The sequence below is a fragment of the Talpa occidentalis genome, unplaced genomic scaffold, assembly GCF_014898055.3.
Source record: "Talpa occidentalis isolate TD23 unplaced genomic scaffold, MPIMG_talOcc4v2.1 talOcc4.10, whole genome shotgun sequence".
NCBI classification, from domain to species: Eukaryota; Metazoa; Chordata; class Mammalia; order Eulipotyphla; family Talpidae; genus Talpa; species Talpa occidentalis.
Genome location: NW_023600993.1, coordinates 88,024,010 through 88,043,663, shown reverse-complemented (window position 1 = coordinate 88,043,663; position 19,654 = coordinate 88,024,010). Strand labels below are relative to the sequence as shown.

Sequence of the window (19,654 nt, the reverse complement as noted above, 5' to 3'; positions counted from 1 at the left end):
CATCCAAAAGGACAGGGTTATCATAAGCAGGCAGGAAGATTTTCCACTGCTGCTTTGCAAAGGGAAAAGGTTTATAGAAAGAAATACCTTCATAGTCATAGGTGGGCAGGAGAGCTTCGTTTTTCCAGTGCAAAAATTGTACTGATAATGTGTTCTTCTCTTTGGGAGGGGTTCATTTCTTTGTGGAATTGTTATTGTTAAATTGACTACATCTAGATGTGAGTAGGCTGATGTGCCAGTGATTCTCTATAATGTCCCTCAATCTCCATATCCCCACCTCTGGCCTGCGCCTCCTGTACTTGCCACGGTTGGTGCCCAGGGATTTGTCATTTCTAGAGCTGGTTTAACATCTAATTTTCTTAAGTAACTCAACGAAGCTTTATTTTAATTTTCCCGGAGAGAGATCTTAGATTTTTTTTTCACTTTGTAGTTCTTATTACTGTGATCAGCGGTCTTGTGTTACCCTTGCTGTTGTTTTCTATTGGTTATTAATGTACAAGATCATACGTTCATTGAAATCTCATCTCCTCTATTTCCTATGCGATTTTTGACAAATTAACCTCTCTGAGTCCTTGTTTTCTCTTTACCACGCTAGTATGAAAGAGCCAGTTATACGGTTGAATAAAAAAAACAAAATGAAAAGGGTATTACCAAGAACCAATAAACTACAGCTTTAAACTAGTAACTTCAGGGTGTGGAGTGGAGACTCCAGATTGGCAGAGAAACTGGCGGCGAGTCTACGCTGCATGCAGGGGATTCTGTTCAAACGAAGTGAATCCCTAGGAACACTAAAGGTATAATGCACAAATACAGGAAGAATAATAAACAAGAATTTCCTTCCGGGAAAATTGCGGGGCAGGTTATCTAAGTCGTCTCCCCAGCTTTTTAGTTGGTATTGTAACAGGGTGGTCCCCAGGAAAGGGGGAGGTTCCCTGCCCCACCCAAGGGAGGGTGGAGCTGAGCAGGAAGAGGAGAAGCAGCAGAAGAGACTGAGGAAGGAAGCAGGATGGAGCCAGAAGGAGACCTGGAGGAGGCACATGGAGCCTAGAGACACGTGAAGAAACTGCGCTTGTCTTTTGGTTGTGGACTGGGTGACACAGATGTGGGTGAGACCCGTGGGGAGGTGACCATGGCAGCTTTTATCTTGATGTTGATTTTGCTCTTTTCCTTCCGGGCTTGTCCGGTTGTTTCTGGCCCTTTTCTGTGGGTCCCCACTGGAAGATGCTTTAGACTTGTGGCAGGCTTTGGGGCCTTGTTCTGGGCCAATCCCATATGGATGGACTTTTACCCACGAGGGGACGGGTAACTTTGGGTGCTTCATTTAGAAACTAGACTCTTTGCCTTACCTGTATTATTTCCTAGTTTTATTAAAGATCCTTCGCATTAAAGTCTCATGTGTTTTGTGTTGATGCGGCGGATGGCAGAACCCATTTAGAACAGGCAGGTTTGCGGGGTTTGGGCTGCCCCTCTCCCTGTCCTATAACAGTATCACCTTTCCCAAGTCCTTTGGAGCCGAGCATTCTGGGTCTAGTAGCAATTTCCATATTAGACTTGTTCCAGCAGGCGCAGAGTCCCACGAGACTACATTTCCCAGGAGCCTCCTGGCCCGGGTGTTTCCTTGTTCCTCATCCTCACTTCCGGCGTCGGTGCGCTGTCCAGGGCCAATCGGGAGGCGGGGAGCGCCGGTTTCCGGCGCTCTGATTGGTGTATTCGCCTGGCGAGCCTAGGTTCAAATTTTCAACGGTACTGAAAGAGGCCGCGGCGAGTTTTGTGCGGGACAGCCGTTGTCAGGCTTGAGGCGCGGTGAGTCGCGGAGGGAAGACGAGAACTGACTGCGGCGCGGGGCTGCCTTCGCTTTGGTTTTCGCGCCGCTGGACGTCGTCTCCTAGCTTCCAGCGCGCTCCGCGCTCCTAGGCCCGGTCTTCTGGGGGGGAGGGGTGGGTAGGGACGCGGGGTTTCGGGGCGCCCGCCTCTTGGTGACAGTCTGCCGGGGCCAGGTCCCGAAGGTGAGGTCTGGAGACCAAGACGGGGGCCGCCGGTGGGAAGTGGGGAGAAGGTGCGGAGGGTTGTCGGCAAGACCGAGGGTAACGAGAATAATAATTATTACCTTGCACCTATGGCACAGCTACCCTGCTTGGCGCTGTGCGAGCGTTTTCGCCGGTACTATTAGTCCACTTTATAGAGCAGAAAATCGGGGTCCAGTATGTTGATTAAATTTCTAGAGAACGGGGTGTAAGTGTAGCGTTTGTGGAGGGAAACAGCTGTGGTCGTGAACACTACATTTAAAAGCTATTGTGTAAGATAGAAAGGGAGGAGGGTGCAAGTTGCAGTAAAATGAATAGAAAATAAGAAAAATAGAAAGGGAATTGAAATGGTATGAAAACATAATTGAGGGAGATTTTGATTCCACTTGGAGTTGTCTTTCTATTTAGAGTTTCATTCAGGTTCATTCTGTTTCATCCATATCTGCCCAGCCTCTCCTCCCCTACCTTTGCATCGAATCACTAGGGGTTTATTTCCTTTCAACTCCCTGTCCTCAAACATTTACAGATTGGAGAAGGAAGGAAAAGTGTGCACCAGGCTCTACTAGTATCGGATTGTTTTGGGTTTTTTTTTTTTGCCTCTGTTTTTCTTGATAATATGGTTTCTTTTTCTCACATACAGTAGTTAAGTACGAAGGACTTCCCCCAAATCAGTCCTGACAGTATCAGAGTGCTCTACTGATTTTGCTTCAAGTCATCACTGTTGTGCTCCTGTTAGGGGGAAAAGGATGTCCCAAAGCAAATTCCATATAGGCTTTGTGGACTCCACCCCCACCCCAGGTCAAAGCCAAAGACACTGGGAACTCCAAATCCCATCACCACCAAAGGGAAGGCGGCTGGGACCTGAGGGTGGGGTTAAGCAGCCAGGTGGATACAAAAGGCAGACACGTGGGCTTTGGGGGTCTCTCCATTTTTGGGCTCTTGGCCAGCAGCAGCGTCCGGTCAGCTCTGAGAGTGACTTTGGGGTTTCCAGGTCGTCGGATCGGGTAGGACGCATTAAAGACTTTATTTCCCTATTTTCTCCCTGAGTTGTACATTTTCCTTATTTCCTTTTCTCTTGTAAATAAACCTTTTATTAACCCTTTTGCATGTGTCTGTAGTAAAGTATTCGAGGACCCACAGCCAGGAACCCGTTTAATATCGGGGTTGCTCTATAACACTCCCTGTTTCAGACTTACCTTGTCTTGAATCCTGTGGCCTTTCCTCGAATTTTGTCACACTCGTTAGATGACAAAAGTGGAACTGCTCGTTGTTTTAATAAGGAGATTGTTGTGTTGGGGCCGGTGTGAGATCTGTCAAGCAACACCTAAATCAAACTTGAGTACCCTTGGTTGTCTTGAAGAAGTACTGTTGGGTGTGTCAGTTCAGTGTTATGTTGTTATTCTTGGGATCAAATTTATTGTGGATCCTTGCTCACTTATCTAATTGATCCTTGAGGGTATATTGTGTGCTCAAGCTGGTGTTAGATATTGTGGGTTTATAGAGGTATGTTGTAATCATAGGTTTTTCTGATTTGCTTATGGGCAAAACTGATTCAATTAATAAGACAATACAGCCTGAATCCTTTACTATTTTATACTGTAAGTTGCCTGGCAATTTAGAGGTGAGGGGAACCAGTGAGGCTTAAACAGGCAAGGATAACTTTGAAGCATATGTAACACAGATTGGCTATTAAGAAGCAGAGTTTGGTTGGACAGGGATTAGAACAGTTCTGGTGCACAGAAATCACCCGTTAAATATCTATCATATGGTATTGGCAGGATGGGATTATCTAAATTAACTGCAAAATTGCAGGTTTGGAAAACTGAATGATTCTACTAGGGGGTAAATTTGTTTAAACTTTAAAATTATTTAAAGTTATTTTAGCCAGCCTGTGCTTAAGTGTGTGTATGCTAACCTTGATAAAATAAATTTATGCTATGATTGCAATTAAATTTCTCTAGGAGACCAGCATTATGTAGGAATGTTATGTATTTCTTGTTTAGTGACCAGGAGATGTTCAAAGTCTTTCTTGTCTAGCATATATATATATACGTATGTGTGTGTATGTTTATGTATGTATTTTCCCAGTATTTTCTGGATCTCTTCCCTAATTCTTTCTAAATTACTGCTGAAGAAGGAAGGAGGAGGAATTTAAATGTCCTTTGACAAACTTACTTTTCTATGACATAGGTAAAGATAGGATGCAGATTTGACAATAGGGAGATTGAACAGCCCAAGCAATTCTGTGAATAAATCTGCATTTGAAATAGAGACAATGGAGATCAGCAGCCTAAAGCACTTAGTGATTAAAAGTATGGATAGGGCCTCCCCGGTGGCGCAGCGGTTGAGCGCTGGGTTGCGAAGCTGCCCGCGGCCTCTGCGGCGCCGGTTCGATCCCCGGCTGCTCCCCGGCCACCGGAGGAGGGTCCCACATGGCGCGCAGACCTCTCCTGCCGCCCGCTGCTCCCCTCAGCAGTGTACTTCGGTCCTTCTGGCCTCTGCGGCGCCGGTTCGATCCCCGGCTGCTCCCCGGCCACCGGAGGAGGGTCCCACATGGCGCGCAGACCTCTCCTGCCGCCCGCTGCTCCCCTCAGCAGTGTACTTCGGTCCTTCTGCCTGCTCTGCTCCCCACTCTGGCTCTGGTGAATTCTCTCACCCTCCCGCGCTTCTGACTGTACCCAGTGCATGTGTAAACAGAACAAACAAACAAACAAATAAATAAATAAAACATGCCTCTATTAAAAAAAAAAAAAAAAAGTATGGATAACTGGGAGGTGATCTGTTTTTGTTTGTTTGCCCAGAGAAACTTGATTAAGGGAAAATTAAAGATTGTGAAAAGGTATAAAATTGTAGGTAGGAGCTCACTTTAGACACTTTTAAAAAATGCTATTTCTACTTTTTAAAATAAAGATAGTAATAGGGTTTTTTTGTTGTTGTTGTAGTTTTCCTATCTTAAATATGCCTGCTACTTGTCCTGATGCTTGAAAAGGGTAGATGTGCACATTAACACCCTTTGGTGTCAGTTTTCCTAAATTGCTGGTTTGGATTGCTCTAAAGTTGGAAGTATGTAAATATCAAAGACACAAGAGATAGATGTACACTAAAACATTTAAGAACATTTTTATATTGATGAAACAATAATCTGTTAAGAAATTTCACATTTTGGGGGTATTCATGCAATTTAGAAGTTAGCTTTTAGAACACTATTTGGTTTTGAGGGTATGCATCCTTAGTCTTATAAAAAGCCCCTTATTCTGTGTTAATCTTGAGAACTAGAAACTGCTTCATCACCTTTCTGCTTCTTTCAGTTCTTGATAATATTCGCTAGACTTCCAAGATTTCAGAAGAGAGGTGAAAGAGTATATTGCATCCGTGAGTCAATCCGTAGGCAGGTGACTGACGGATGGATTAAACCATAATTAAGGGTGTGCCACAATGAGTTAACATTGAAAAGGAATGAGAGGAACATTTTATTTATCAGCTTCAAAAGTGTTTATATAACTTTAATGTATCTTTATAAAGTAATACATATTTTGGAAGAAAATTTATTAAATAAGGAAAAGCAAAAGAATGGTATCATCCACTATCTCACTAATGTTTTGGTAGATTTCTTTCCAATTTTTTTCTATACCTGTATTTGGTTTAAAAAAAAAAACCATACACTCAAACCCTTTTTTATTCCTACTTAACTAGGTTATGAACAATTTTGAACATCATTAAACTTTTCTGCAACATAATTGTTTTTAAAGCTTTATTTTTATTTATGCATAGAAGAATTGAGGTATAGGCAAGAGGTGTTGGGGGGGAGGGGTGAGAGGATTCACCAGAGACAGAGTGGGGAGCAGAACAGGCAGATCTACTGGATTTACTGCTGAGGGGAGCAGTGGGCAAGACAGGAGAGGTCTGCTGCTCCATGTGGGCCAGCTCCCTGGCTGGGGATGGAACTTATGCTGCAGTGGCTGGTAATAACTTGATAGCCCTGAGGCTTTAACCCCTGAGCCACTAGGGAAGCCCCTCTACAACATAATTTTAATGGCTATATGGTATTTTATTATATAGTTTTATTTTAGTATTTTACCCAGTGAAAGTATTGGTCAAAGAGAATGCATATTTTTAAGACTTGAATACAACACCAAATTGCCGTATGAAAATTATTCTGGATTTTCATATTAATTATGTATTCTTATAGGCACAGATAACATTTTTTAAATGTTATATCTTCACATGGTGTAAATATCAAAATAATATAAGGAGATTTATAGTTAAAAATCTTCCAAGCCTGTCACTGTCACCACCCCATAGGTGGTGCTTTTTTTTAGGTTCGTAGGTTTGTTTGTGTGCCTGTTTCCCAAACAAGGATATAGATCTCTACAAGATTAAGTAATGGAGATTCAATTGGGATTGTAACCTCCTGTAGCTTTACTCCCAACTCTTCACAACCCTTAACAACCCTCTTAACAACCCAATAGTAATAGCTATTACTATTAGAATATCAGAACATGTTTGGTATTTTACAAAGACTTCCCCTTAGTGTTCTTCAAAGATCCATGTCATTATTTGGTCTAGAGGTAAACACTGAGCATCACTGATTTTCATTCAGCTCCTATTAGTTATGTAAGAGTGGATTATGGATTATAGAGTTCTATAGTTAAATAAAGCAGAACTCGGTTTGTAATCCTTAAAAAAGAACAATAGGAAATTCATAAGAGAAATTACAGAAAAACATGTTTGCTTGAGGTTTCTGGACAGTGATGAATTAGAGCAAGTGTCCGTGTGTCCTGTGCTGACTCCTGAGTGCTTGGACAGTGAGGGATTGTCATTGGATTTTGAATTGACCCAATTTTGGAAGCTTCATAGATCTGTTTCTGTAAACAGATCTGATTTCAACATAGAAGTTAGCAAACGTTAATATGGAAACACAAAGTCCATTAACTTTGTTCAGACTTACTTTGTGACTTTGATTAACAGTTAAAAATTGCATACTGGATTATGTTGCCTTTTACTGGCTCCTGCTAATCCCTTATGTACAAAAAAAAAAAAATAGGTGTTTTCTCACTGGGTAAGATGGAAATAACAACTCCATTTAACTTCTGGTACTGTAATAGGATCTCTTATCCCTTGTGAAAGTAATAGAGTGTCCCTGGGGAAGTGGCACTGCTTAGGATGGGGCCATCTTAACTCCACTTCTAATGAAATCTTAATCTGTGTATTCTACTACATTACCAATTATTTAATTCATAGTGTTTCTTTTAATAGAAAAAGGTAAGACAGCTCACAAGCTCAATAGTGAGGTACACTTGTAAGCATCTGTCACACCAGTCTTTGTTTGGCTTCGGCTGCTAGTCCACTGTTTCAGATCTGCATCGAATGTGCCCATTTGCAGCTTCCCCCACGCTCTCTGAACTTGCACCTTTGATTTATAGAGCTTGTCAAAGCTAGTTATTTTTGGTTTGAGAGTGAAGAAAGAGAGGCAATGGAGGCTAATTTCAGATGAATATGGAAACAGAGTACATTGATCTTCTGCAGTCTTTCTTAGTTGTGTACTTTTCCAACATTTGTTTCCCTTTCCATTTATTTCTTCGCCTAGAAAAAGTCAACATTCACTCTTAGCTTGTCGAAGTCTGTTAGGTATGGCTTTCACCAGTGCAGTCCTCTCTGCCTTTCCTTTACTGTTCCCCGTTTCCCTATATCCGTCTTACCCTCACTCTATCTCATTACAGCAGTGATCAGCCTGTTTCATAATTGTATTTGCCTTTCAATTGTGAGTAACTTAAGGGATTATACATATCCTTTCAGTTTTTGTTTTTGTGGAAATAAAAATGGACTCTCTGATATGAATGGCATTTATTAGGCAGTTTTCAAAGGAACCTGACTAGTTCATCACATGGGAGGAGCTTTCCCTGAGGTCTATTCTAGGATTACTGGTCAGAAATATAGTTATTTCTTCACTCAGAATGTTTCTAGTTTTATAGGAAGCTGAAGCTGTGGAGGATTCAGATAATTTTGAAATGTCAAGCTGATTCTTTTCCTTGGCAGCTTGATTTGTTTAGGGCAATGTGGTTGACGCATGTGCTTTTTTTTTTTTTTTTTCTTTTCAGTGAGACCTGTTGACAGAAATTCAATCTTGATTAAGGGGTGCAGGAAGGCATCCAGTTCCCACCATGCCTGGGACTCTCTATTTAAACAGTTGGCTTTGGCCTGACCTGCTCCATTTCCCATTAGCCCTTCTTTGTGCACTTTAGATTTTGAAGGTTTGCATCCTAAAATTCATTATTTCTGGGAGAGACTATGTGTTGAAACTGACATAACCCACTAATTATTTTTTATTCATGTACTTATGCTGTCACTGTTATTGAACAAATAAGCTATTTATTACTTTTGGGGAGAGGGACTGGCATGGTCTGCTGTGTTGGTCATACTAGGCCAAACTTTAACCCAAAAGAAGCTATTTTTAAAAGAGGCCATGTTAGAAAGATAGTATTTTTGCATTTAAATTTCTCCTAAATAAAGATTTGGTATATTTAGGTTTGAGTGTCTTGCCTTTTAACCCCCACTGATCATTTGCAGTCCTAGAGCTCAGAGGACATCCTTCCTGTTGATGCTTGAATATCTTCTGCATGATCTTTTTTTATCCATTGGCAGAGGGGTTTAGACTAACTTCCATTATATATAGCGAAAACCTTATGCAAGAGTGTAAGCTTAGAAAAAGAGAAACTGGGGCCTCCCCGGTGGCGCTGTGGGTTGAGTGCAGCGCTATGAAGTTGTCTGCAGCCTCTGTAGCATGGGTTTGAGTCCCAGCCAGCCAGGGAGATACCCACATGGTGCGGCAGACCTCTCCTGTCTTGCCCACTGCTCCCCTCAGCAATGTTTTTCGGTCTGTCCGCTTGTTCTGCTCTCTGCTCTGTCTCTGGTGAATCCTCTCAACCTCCTGCGCCTCTGGCCTGTACCCCAGCTCTTGTATAAAAATAAATCGTTAAAAAAAAAAAGAAAAAGAGAAACTGAGGGGTGATTTTTATTGGAATTTTGAGTCCAGAGCTTTCATGATATATTCAGAATAGGGATCAAAGTTTTCTTTATTGACAACTTGGTGGGGATGCTTAGCATTTTTTTATAGTTTGTTTTTAATAAAGAGTTTATTTTTGTATTTTCTGACAGGTTAGTACCATTTGGTTACCTATGTCATTTTTGAGGGACTAATTATAGGACAACCTTGAATATATAGTGACTAACACCAGATTTTGGAGACCTATAAACCTAATGTTAAAACTCAAAACTTCTACCCACTAGTTGGTGATCTTGGAGTATCTTAACTTCTCCGAGCCTGTTTCCTTATCTGTAAAATAGTGATGATGATATATACCTTCTATTGATATATTGTAAATGCAGTTTAAATGAGATGGTTTATGTGAAATGCCTGGTAAGGTACTTGGCCTGTAGTAGTCATTTAGTATTTGAAAGTTACTGTTATCCCTAATAGTAACTTAGTCTCTTGCTCCTTCATCTTGAATATTGAATATTAAATTCTGGCTGTGCTACTTTGCTAAGTGAACATAAACAAATAGCAACTCTCTCTGTGCCTCAGTTTTCTTCCTCTGTAAAATGAAGATCATAATAACTACTTCATAGGATTATTATGAGACTTTAGTGAGTTAATTATTGGAAACCACTGCTAACAGTTTCTGACATATCATAAGCATTCAGTAATTAGTAACTTGTTTTTTTTCAAGTTTATTTACCTTTTATTAATCAATACTCAGGGACATTTTACCTTTTTCTTTTTTAAAGATTTATTTATTTATGCATACAAGAACTGGGCTACTGGCCAGAGGGTAGAGGGTGAAAGGATTCACCAGAGACAGAGTGGGGAACAGAACAGGCAGATTGACTGAAATACACTGCTGAGGGGAGCAGTAGGTGAGTCAGGAGAGGTCTGTTGTGCCATGTGGGTAGCTCCCTGCCCGGGGATCGAACTTGTGCTGCAGTGGCTGTGGATAGTTTCATAGGTTGCGTCTTAACCCCTTGCACCACCAGGGAGGCCCGACATTTTATTTTCATATAGAAACATTAAAAAAACGAGAACAAGTGACATTTGGATAAGAAAATAGTAACCAATTTATAGATCATGCAAATAGTGTTATATTAAAAAGTCAAGAGGTTTAATAAGTGCTGCATTTTCAAGAATGTTTAATTCCAGAAAACCCAACGACTTCTGGACTATACATAGATATGGGGGAATAAATATTGTTTAAAATACTGCTTAAGTCTTTAAACTGAGAAGGTATGCATTTGTATAATAAAATATATTCAAATAGTATAAAATTTTATAGAGTGAAAGTCTTCCCATACCCAGACCTCCAACAGGTCCAACACTGTTAACACCTTAATGTCCCCCTTCTCAATCAAGTATGTATGTACAAAGGTATATGTCAGTTTATGTTGCCGCCTTTTAACATGAATGGGAGTATGCATTTCTACATTTTGTTTTTCTCTCTTATTAGCTCTTGGAGCTCATTCTGTACATCTCACCACATAAGCATAGTTAGCTAATATTAAAGTTACTTAGCATTTCAGTGTATAGTTGTTCTATATCTGCTATTGGTAGAATTGGGGTTTCCAGTTTCTTGGCTTTTATGAACAATGCTATAGTGAATTTTCTTATATTTACATATGCATAAATACATATTTGTAAGATAAATTTCTATATTTGGCAAGGCTAACAAAAGGAAAAATGCATATTGCCTTCCAAAGAGGTTAGCAGTATAGCTCCATAATTTAAAAGAGAAAAAAAGGTATGAAGGGTTAAAAGTCGAACCACCCTCCAGGTGGTTTTCAGCAACATGTTTTGGTGCAGTCATGGCTTTTAGGAGGCTAAGTGGGGTTGCTGCATATTACATTCTTGCCTCCTCCCTCCCCCAGCTTTAGTTGTCTTCATTACATTCCTGCCTGGGAAGTGTTCCCAGTGACCTGGGTTAGGCATTAAGATCATGGGAATCTAAGATTTTCCCATGTCTTCCAGCATGTTTGTTCACAAGAGCAGGAAAACTTCTTCTTTGCAGCAGTGGAATTTTAACCACTCTCAGTCACTGGGAAATCTTTCATTAAGGGTCCTTTGAATAGACATATGATCAAGGAGCGTCTGGGTATCAGTAGATTAAAAGGCAGTGATAATACCTTATGGTAATATATTTCATTAGCACTTAAAATACCTTTTTATTTATTTATGGGAAGCAGGAAGGCAGAAAGGGTCACTTGCCACCTGACATATACATATTGTAAATGGCAGAGACAGGACTAGAATTCTGGACTTCTATTTTTGTTGGCATTGTTTTTGACTATAAGTGACAGAAAATGTGACTATAACGGTTTATGCAAAAAGAGTATTATAGTTCTTACATAAGAAGTTTGGAGGTAGGTGGTTGACTTTTGATCATCTGAGATTGGGGATATAAGGGCCACTGTCTGTTACTCTCTTGACTGTCCACTCATGGTTGCTATAGCACTAGCCATTATTACATCTGCATTCAAGGCAAGAAGAAGGTGAAGGGCAGGGACAAGGCCAGTAATTATATCAGGAAAGCAAAAGTTTTCCAGTGAACCCCTAAGCAGATTCCTACTGTTGTGTGACTACTCCATGCTTCAAAGGTGGCTGTCAAAGAGATGGCTTCCATCATAGTATGCTTCCTGCTGTTTAATGATGTTCAGTAAAAATATTTAATCATAACTTGACTTAAGCCACATTAATCTCAAATTCTTTTTTTATATTTATAGTATATAATTTAGATATTGTATGTGATTTTTTTTATTGAATATGATAGGACCTTAGTTCCTATCTAAATTTTAAGTTCCTTTGTGTCTAAGACTAGATCTTCTACTGGTTTGTATGAAGACGTAGAATCTTTGAATATTAGTGAGAAAGGAGTGCTGATCTCCTTTCTCAGGGCCCCTAGCAAATGTATAATATCAGTGGGCCATTAACAAGTAGCTTATTGAGTTAAATTGAATAATAAAAATAGAAATGGAGGACAGTGAAAAATTTAGAATGAGGATAATAATGACTCTTCTATCTAGAGTAAAAGACTGGAGAATGGATTTACTTAGAAATAAATACAGTACTATTTTCTCTGCAAATAGAGACCTTAATGACATTAGCATGCTTCCCTAATTCACAGGGTGAGAGGGCAGAATAATGTGGAGAGAACATTGTGCTGAAGTAAGGTACCGCAGTTCTAGATCCAGTTCTGCTTTCACGTAACTATTACTGAGCAAGTCATTCAATCACTCTTACTCTCAGCTTCTTCTTCTAGGAAGGGGAAAATTGCTGCTTTATAGGATTATTGAGAGCATTAGAGAAAGTATGTATTTAGTATTTCGTAGTTTCATGCATGCATAAACACCTTGTTATCATGATCATTAGTATAGTTGTTGTGTAATATTGGAAGGCCCCTTTTTGCTTTAATTAATCCTTATCTATGAACTGCAAAAGTTAGTAATCTTAAAATTCTTCTAAATTCTAAAATGTCATGTTTCTGTCTGGAGTTCTGGCTGCAGTGAGTTAGTAGGAGAGAACATGAAAGATGAAGTTCTCTAGTGTAAAGATGGATGTCACTGTGTAAGCCAAATATTTGTCAGAACAAATGTTTCTGAGGTACTGAAGTACCTTCTAAATTACCCTAGTCCATTGAGAGAAGCTTAATGTAATGCTGGTCAAACCAGTCATCAGCAGTGAGGTTCAGTGTAACCTCATGATTTATCTTAGAGTGAAGGTATACTGGTGTAGTGTAGAGGGAATGAGCACTAGGGGCTCTTAGTACTCATGATTGGTGAGAGTTTGAAGAACTGGCACACCTTTACTCTTCTGAGAAACTTTTTTTCACAATGTCAAGAACCAGCAGTATCTCCTTTAAGAATTTATCTTAAGGGAAGACTAATGCATGTGTATTTAGAAGTTCACAAAGGATATTATTTTGGTAGTATCTTTAAAATGAACATATTGGAGAAGTAGGGTATCAGTAAATTATGATACAACCATTAATTGATGATATGTCTGTTTTTTTAAAAGATTGATTTATTTATGCATACAAGAGCTGGGGTGTAGGCCACAGGTGCATGGCGGGTAAGAGGATTCACCAGAGTCAGAGTGGGGAGCAGAACAGGTGAATCCACTGAATACACTGCTGAGGGGAGCAGCAGGTGAGACAAGAGAGGTCTACTGGGCCATGTGGGTTGGCTCCCTGGGCAGGGATCAAACTCATGCTGCAGTGGCTGCAGATGGATTCAGTGCTGAGAATTAACCCCTTGCTCCACCGGGAAGGCCCATATGTCTAATTATCGACAAGGAAAATGCTCAAAATATGTGAAACATTAAAAAGTCAATAATTTAATTAAAAAGTGAGAAAGGGTGCATGTAAACACGTGTAATGTGGATGGGAAGTCTAGAATAGTGTGACGTATGTGCTTTTATTTTATTTTATTTATTTATTTTTTTTTTTAAAAGATTTATTTATTTATTTATACAAGGTTGATTGATTAATTGATTTATACAAGCACTGGGTACAGTCAGAAGCGCGGGAGGGTGAGAGAATTCACCAGAGCCAGAGCGGGGAGCAGAGCAGGCAGAAGGACCGAAGCACACTGCTGAGGGGAGCAGCGGGCGGCAGGAGAGGTCTGCGCGCCATGTGGGACCCTCCTCTGGTGGCCGGGGAGCAGCCGGGGATCGAACCGGCGCTGCAGAGGCAGCGGGCAGCTTCGCAACCCAGTGCTCAACCGCTGCGCCACCGGGGAGGCCCCCGTATGTGCTTTTAATACAAACTTGTGATCTAATTTTTTAAAATGATCAGTGACTTGTATAATAAAATAAGAACTTGAAGCATGATTACTTCTCTTCCAAGAGATAATACTTTTAAGTACATGTTATTCCCTGAAAGAAGATAAGTAATAACTAGTTCATTGGGTTTCAGGGGGAAATGAATATGTAATGAATGTGATCTGTAGGTTTTCTTTTCATTTCTTTCCAGCTGTTTTACTAACCATATCTGCCTGGAGGGGGCGCTGACTTTAAACCTACACAGGTTTCCACAGTAGAAGTGCAGAATTTTGTACATAGGGATAGGGATGGGCCTCTATCTTTGACTTGTTCTTTTATCTAATCTGCATGTTGTGGCTTTTTCAAAGTCATTTCCTTCATGCCCAGGTATAGAAATTTTAAGAAGATATTTATAAGGGAAGAAAATCTGCAGTTGATAAAATTTCATTGAGGTCTTATTTTGTATAAGTTACTGCTCTAAGTACTTTGATGGCTGAGATATATGCAAGTGAATAAAATCCATCCTTGCCTTTTTATTTTTTTGATATTTAAAGAGCAGGTTTATTAGAAAAGGGATAGGATAGCAAAAGACACTTGCATAGACACAAGCGGGCAGGAAGAGCTGCCCCAAAAGAGACAGGTATGCTGAGAAAGGCCTGCATGTTGCATAGCGGGCGGCCTTGAGTAGAGCTGCCTCCACTGAGGGAGGTCAGTGAAGAGAAGCCCCAGTGAGCACAGCTCATGGGCAGGCAGGAAGCTGCTGCCCTGCGGAGGGAGAGAGCTGGTGAAAAGAGGCCCCTGCATAGGCACAGGTGGGCAGACGGAGTGCTTCCCCATCCTTGTCTTTAGGAACTTACAGTCTGCTAGGGGAAGCATTTGCATAGTTAACTAATGTAAAATTGGATGGTAAACAAAGTCTTGGCACTTTGGAGATACAACAATTATGTATGATAATTAGAAATTGGAATAGAGTTCATAGAGAATTGAATTGGATTTTGAATGATGAATAAGGTTTTGGTTGATAGGTATATAAGTTAATGATGTGTTTCAGAAATTGGGTTATTCAAGGAGAGATAGTAAACTGGATGTGGGTAAGGTTGGAAATGAGAAAACAGTAGATTGAGGGAAAATAAAATAACGCACATGCATGACATATTGTAGATACTCATCAAATTTCAAATTGCCTCTTTCTAGTTCTAACTCAAAGAATGTTTTTAAATTACTAAAAAGAAAAGTTTGATTTGAAAAGTAAGGCATATTGTCCAGGTGATTTTCAGAATTGCAAGTGTGGTAAAAGGTGAAGTAATTGCTATCTTAGATTTTTGTGTAACCAACTTTCTGAATCATTTCTTTCTTTAGAAGGTGACCTGTTGAGAAAAGTGACAGAAATACTGGAAAAGTATCTGCTTTTCTGTGCCAAAGTGGGGCACAATGTCACAAGTTAAAGCCTCTTATTCCTATGATGCTCCCACGGACTTCATCAACTTTACATCTTTGGACGATGAGGAAGACACCCAGAACATAGATTCCTGGTTTGGTAAGTGTCTGCGTTGTCAGGTCATTTTAAGGGTTAGTAATTTGTGCTAAGGACCTCCTAAAAATAAAAGGAGATGCAAGAAAACAACTAACTTATCATTATGGATGACCCAAATTGTTATCTATCAAATAGAAATAATTGAAATATCCAGTACTTTGAAAATGGACTGTCAGGACAAATCAAAGTTATTTTGCTGTTAAGGATGATAAATCTTTAAACTTTAGCAATTTGTGAGAAAATCCAGGTGAGATGAATTGAGTGAAACTCTAGGACTCAGAACATGTCTGTTAATAGCCACTAGTTGCTACCATCATCAGGCATGGAGCGCCGTGTAAGGTTACAACTAGGATATTGACTAACACAGTACACCAATCTTACTCCGACTTCCGTAGTTTCATTTATTCTCATTTTTATTTATGTGTATTAAATTGTATGCAGTTTTAGCACCTGTGTAGGTTGGTATTTCTGCTGTTGCAGTTAAGATATCAAAGTGTTCTCACATCACAAGGCTCCTTGTGTTGCCCTTTATAACTCCTCTCCCTCCTTTCCTACTACCCTCCCTAATTCATTTACAAATGAATTATGTATGGATTATGCTACTCAGACCCCAGTTCTCAAATAGAGATAGGTTATCCTGATGTTGGATCATGTGTTGTGGCACCAAACACTAATACCAGGCTGACAGTAAATAAGGATGTGGTTATGTTTTTATATTACTTAAAAATGTGGTCCCAGTGATAGGTCAGGCGAGTAGATTGCTAAGGCCCCTTTATTTTATTATTTTCAGTGTCCTTAATGCTCTTTATTAAGAGAAATCGATATGGTTGGAGGGACAAAAATGAGTCCATTGCAGCTGCGCTTATCTGATAGGTAGCCTCCAAATGTGATGGTACATGCCATTCTCTTAGAAAAGGACTTAAGAGTGTCGTGGAGATCCTGAGAAGGGCTGTTGGAGGTAGGATAGATAAAAGGGCCAATGGCCTGTGGTGCTTTTCTTTATGCCCTTACACCACTGATACTGAGGAATTGGCTTATCTCTCTTTTCCCAAGTTTTTCTTTAAAACAAATAAAGAAAATATTAGAAACACAACACTATTAGATACAGCTTAGAAGAAAACAATCCCACTGTTTTTTCAAGTCCACCTTAGTTCTAATATATTACCTTCTGATTTTCTTCCAAATAATTACATCTTTTTACACCGTTGCCATCAGAATGTACAGCTTCAACTCAAGTATACTGTACACCTTCAACTCAAGTATACTGTATGATATCCCTTGTGAACCCTATGGATCTTGGTGGCTACAATGTTCTTTAAGGGCAACATGATGTATTTAGGAGGTGGATAAGGCCAGTTATTGCTTGTGTAGCCCTAAATGTGTATAAGTCAAATAAGGAGCTATTCACAATGCAGAGTCTGCACATCTCCTTCTCTGTGGTACATTGTTCGATGTTGCCAATGTTTCAGTGACAGTTTTTACATAATTCATTTCTTTTTGATCACTAGAAATTTGTCAAATTTGTCAGGGGCTTTAGGCTCTATTTTAATTAAGTACTTGGTGCTGATTTATTTTACTTCCTTGCTGATTGTTTAGTTGATGATGATCATGTTTTTTCACAGAGGAGAAAGCCAATCTGGAGAATAAGTTTCCTGGGAAGAATGGCACAGGAGGACTCTTTCAGGGCAAAACTCCTTTGAGAAAAGCTAACTTTCAGCAAGCTATTGTCACACCTTTGAAACCAGGTAAGAAAGAACATCTTAGGGAAAAACTCCCTGGCAGAATGATGGAACAGTGTATTGGGAGTCTTAGGGGTCTGGGGAAATTGCCTATATAGCACATCGCTTGGTTTATTATTGGTGAAATGGGCTAAATCATTTCATGGTGCATGGGAAACTAATGATGTGCTTTACTTTTTTTAATTTTTCATCTCTTGGAACTTAAGCTAATATGAAATTTTATTACCAGAAACATAACTGTTTTCTTTTTATAGTAAGATTTAATATAATGTAACCTGGATCTGACTGGGAAACAAAACAGCAGGAAAGACTATACTGTTTGCCATTGTACAAGAATTCTTTGAGCCATGTATCTGATTTTTTTTTTTTAGATTTATTTATTTATTTATACAAGCACTGGGTATAGTCAGAAGCACGGGAGGGTGAGAGGATTCACCAGAGCGGGCAACAGAACAGGCAGACTGACAAAGAAATACACTGCTGAGGGGAGCAGCGGGCATGGCAGGAGAGGTCTGTTGCGCCATGAGGGACCTTCGCCGGAGGCTGTGGATGGAACCGGCGCTGCAGAGGCTGCGAGCAGCTTCGCAGCCCAGCACTCAACTGCTGCGCCACCAGGGGAGGCCCCCTTGTATCTGATTTTTAAAGATGATTGACATTTAAACTGGTGGTTACTAAATCTGCAGAATATTGGTCAGAACAAAAGGAACATTCTTAAAAATGATTTTTTAAGTAGCAGCTATATGTAGCTATAGTTCACCTGTCATATAATTCATCTACTTGAAGTGTACATTTCAGTGTTTTTAAGTATATCCCACAGAGTAGTTGTGCATCCATCACCAATTTTCAAATTTTGAAATTTGAAAATTGTTGGAACGGGTAATTCTGAAGTTGGCCTTAATCGCACCATTCACCAGAGGGGTTGCATTGGGAAATAACTGTATTTTCTGAGAACATGTCTGGCTTACAAAATCTAAGCTGCTAGTCTGACTTTTAAGTGATTAATGCATGAGTACAGGTGATATCTATGGAATTTGGGGTCTGGACTAAGACCCCCAACTTAAGCATCCATCTTACTTACATGTGAGATTAGAATTGTATGACAGGTTTCTCTTCACATACTTGGAATACCTGTGACCTTGAGTGCTATCTGTCCTCACATGAATTGCATTAGTTGATTAAGTGTGGCAGATCTGATGCTGTGATGGCCTTTGTGCCTTTCTTGAATTGAAAGGGGTATAATATTTACCTAGTTTGTGTAGGCCACTTTCTATTTAAGTCAACAGTAAACCCCAAAGTAAAAGACTTCTGCTAGGCCCATCATGCAGCCATGCACACTGTTTACATGCATGCCTGGGAGTCTTGTGTTCTTATTAGATATACTCCCTATCAGTGTTGTGCCCTCTATGTAGAATACTCTTAATCTAACCGAAAAGTTCCTACTCAACATTTAAGGTCCAGCTTAAATGCCCATTTTTTCTGTAACTGATTTCTTTAATTTGTATTCTCAAGGCACTTTCCATACGTGTGTTTTAATTTTAGTTTTGTATTGTATTGCTAGTACCTAGAAATACAGTTTTTATGTTGATCTTTTGTCCTGCAGCCTTTTAAAGTCACTTATAAATTTTAGTAATTTTTTTTGTAGACTCAGTCATCTGGGCCCACAAGGTTTTTAACTACAAATTCAATTTCTTTAATAGATACAGCTTTTGTAGTTTGTCTTTTAAGTAATTTGTCCATTTAATCTAAATTGTTGAATTTATAGGCAAAAAGTTATTTATAATATTTCCATATCCTTTTAATATTTATAGATTCTGTAGTGATGTTACTGCTCTCATTCTAGATTTTGGTAATTGTATCTTTCCTTTTTATTTGCTAATCAGTCTGAGTAGAGATTGATAAATTTTATTAATCTTCTCAGCCAGATTCTGGTTTCATTAACTTTTATTATTTTTTCCATTGATTTTCATTCTTTATTGTTTCCCTTCTACTTACTTTGGGTTCAATATGCTATTGTTCTTTTTTTTTTTAATTTGGGTTTTATTTAAATCTTTATTTTTTAATGTGTTTAGTGCTGTCAGTTTCCTCCCAGCAGCCCACAAATTTTATATGCCCTATTTTAATTTTCATTCTAATCAAAATACTTTTAATTTCCCTTATTATGTCTTCTTTGACCTATTTGCTCTTTAAAAAAATTGAGATATATTGATAGTTGACATACATTTTGTGAGCTTAAAAGTGTACAATGTGTTGATTTGCCCTCCATATATTTCAGTATATTACTGTCTTGCATTAGTCAACACCCCATCACATCACATAATTATCACTTCTTTTTTGTTGTGAGAACAATAAGATCTAGTCTCTTAGCAACTTTGAAGTTTATAATATATTGTTGACTGCAGTCTCTATGCTGTAATATCTCCAAGACTTATTTATCTACTAATTGCAAGTTACCTGTGTGTAATTTAGAAGTGTGTTATTTAATTTCCAAATAGGGGGGAGGGAGAGCATTCCCGAAAACCTTTCTGTTACTGATTTCTTGAGTGATTTAATTCTA

At 39.4% G+C, this 19,654-nt stretch overlaps 1 protein-coding gene across 7 annotated transcripts in view; it reads left to right on the top strand.

Moving 5' to 3' along the window:
- The first annotated feature begins 988 nt into the window (after positions 1–988).
- TPX2 (TPX2 microtubule nucleation factor) overlaps positions 989–19,654 on the top strand; it is a 54,872-nt gene continuing 36,206 nt past the window's right edge. For 2 of the 7 annotated variants that reach the window (XM_037497331.2, XM_037497304.2), the window contains exons 1-3: positions 1,706–1,803; positions 15,187–15,364; positions 16,984–17,106. In XM_037497331.2, coding sequence (XP_037353228.1) covers positions 15,259–15,364; positions 16,984–17,106 — 229 coding nt within the window. In that variant the 5' untranslated portion in view covers positions 1,706–1,803; positions 15,187–15,258. The other 5 variants (XM_054697178.1, XM_054697173.1, XM_037497314.2 and 2 more) reach the window with 5 other exon arrangements.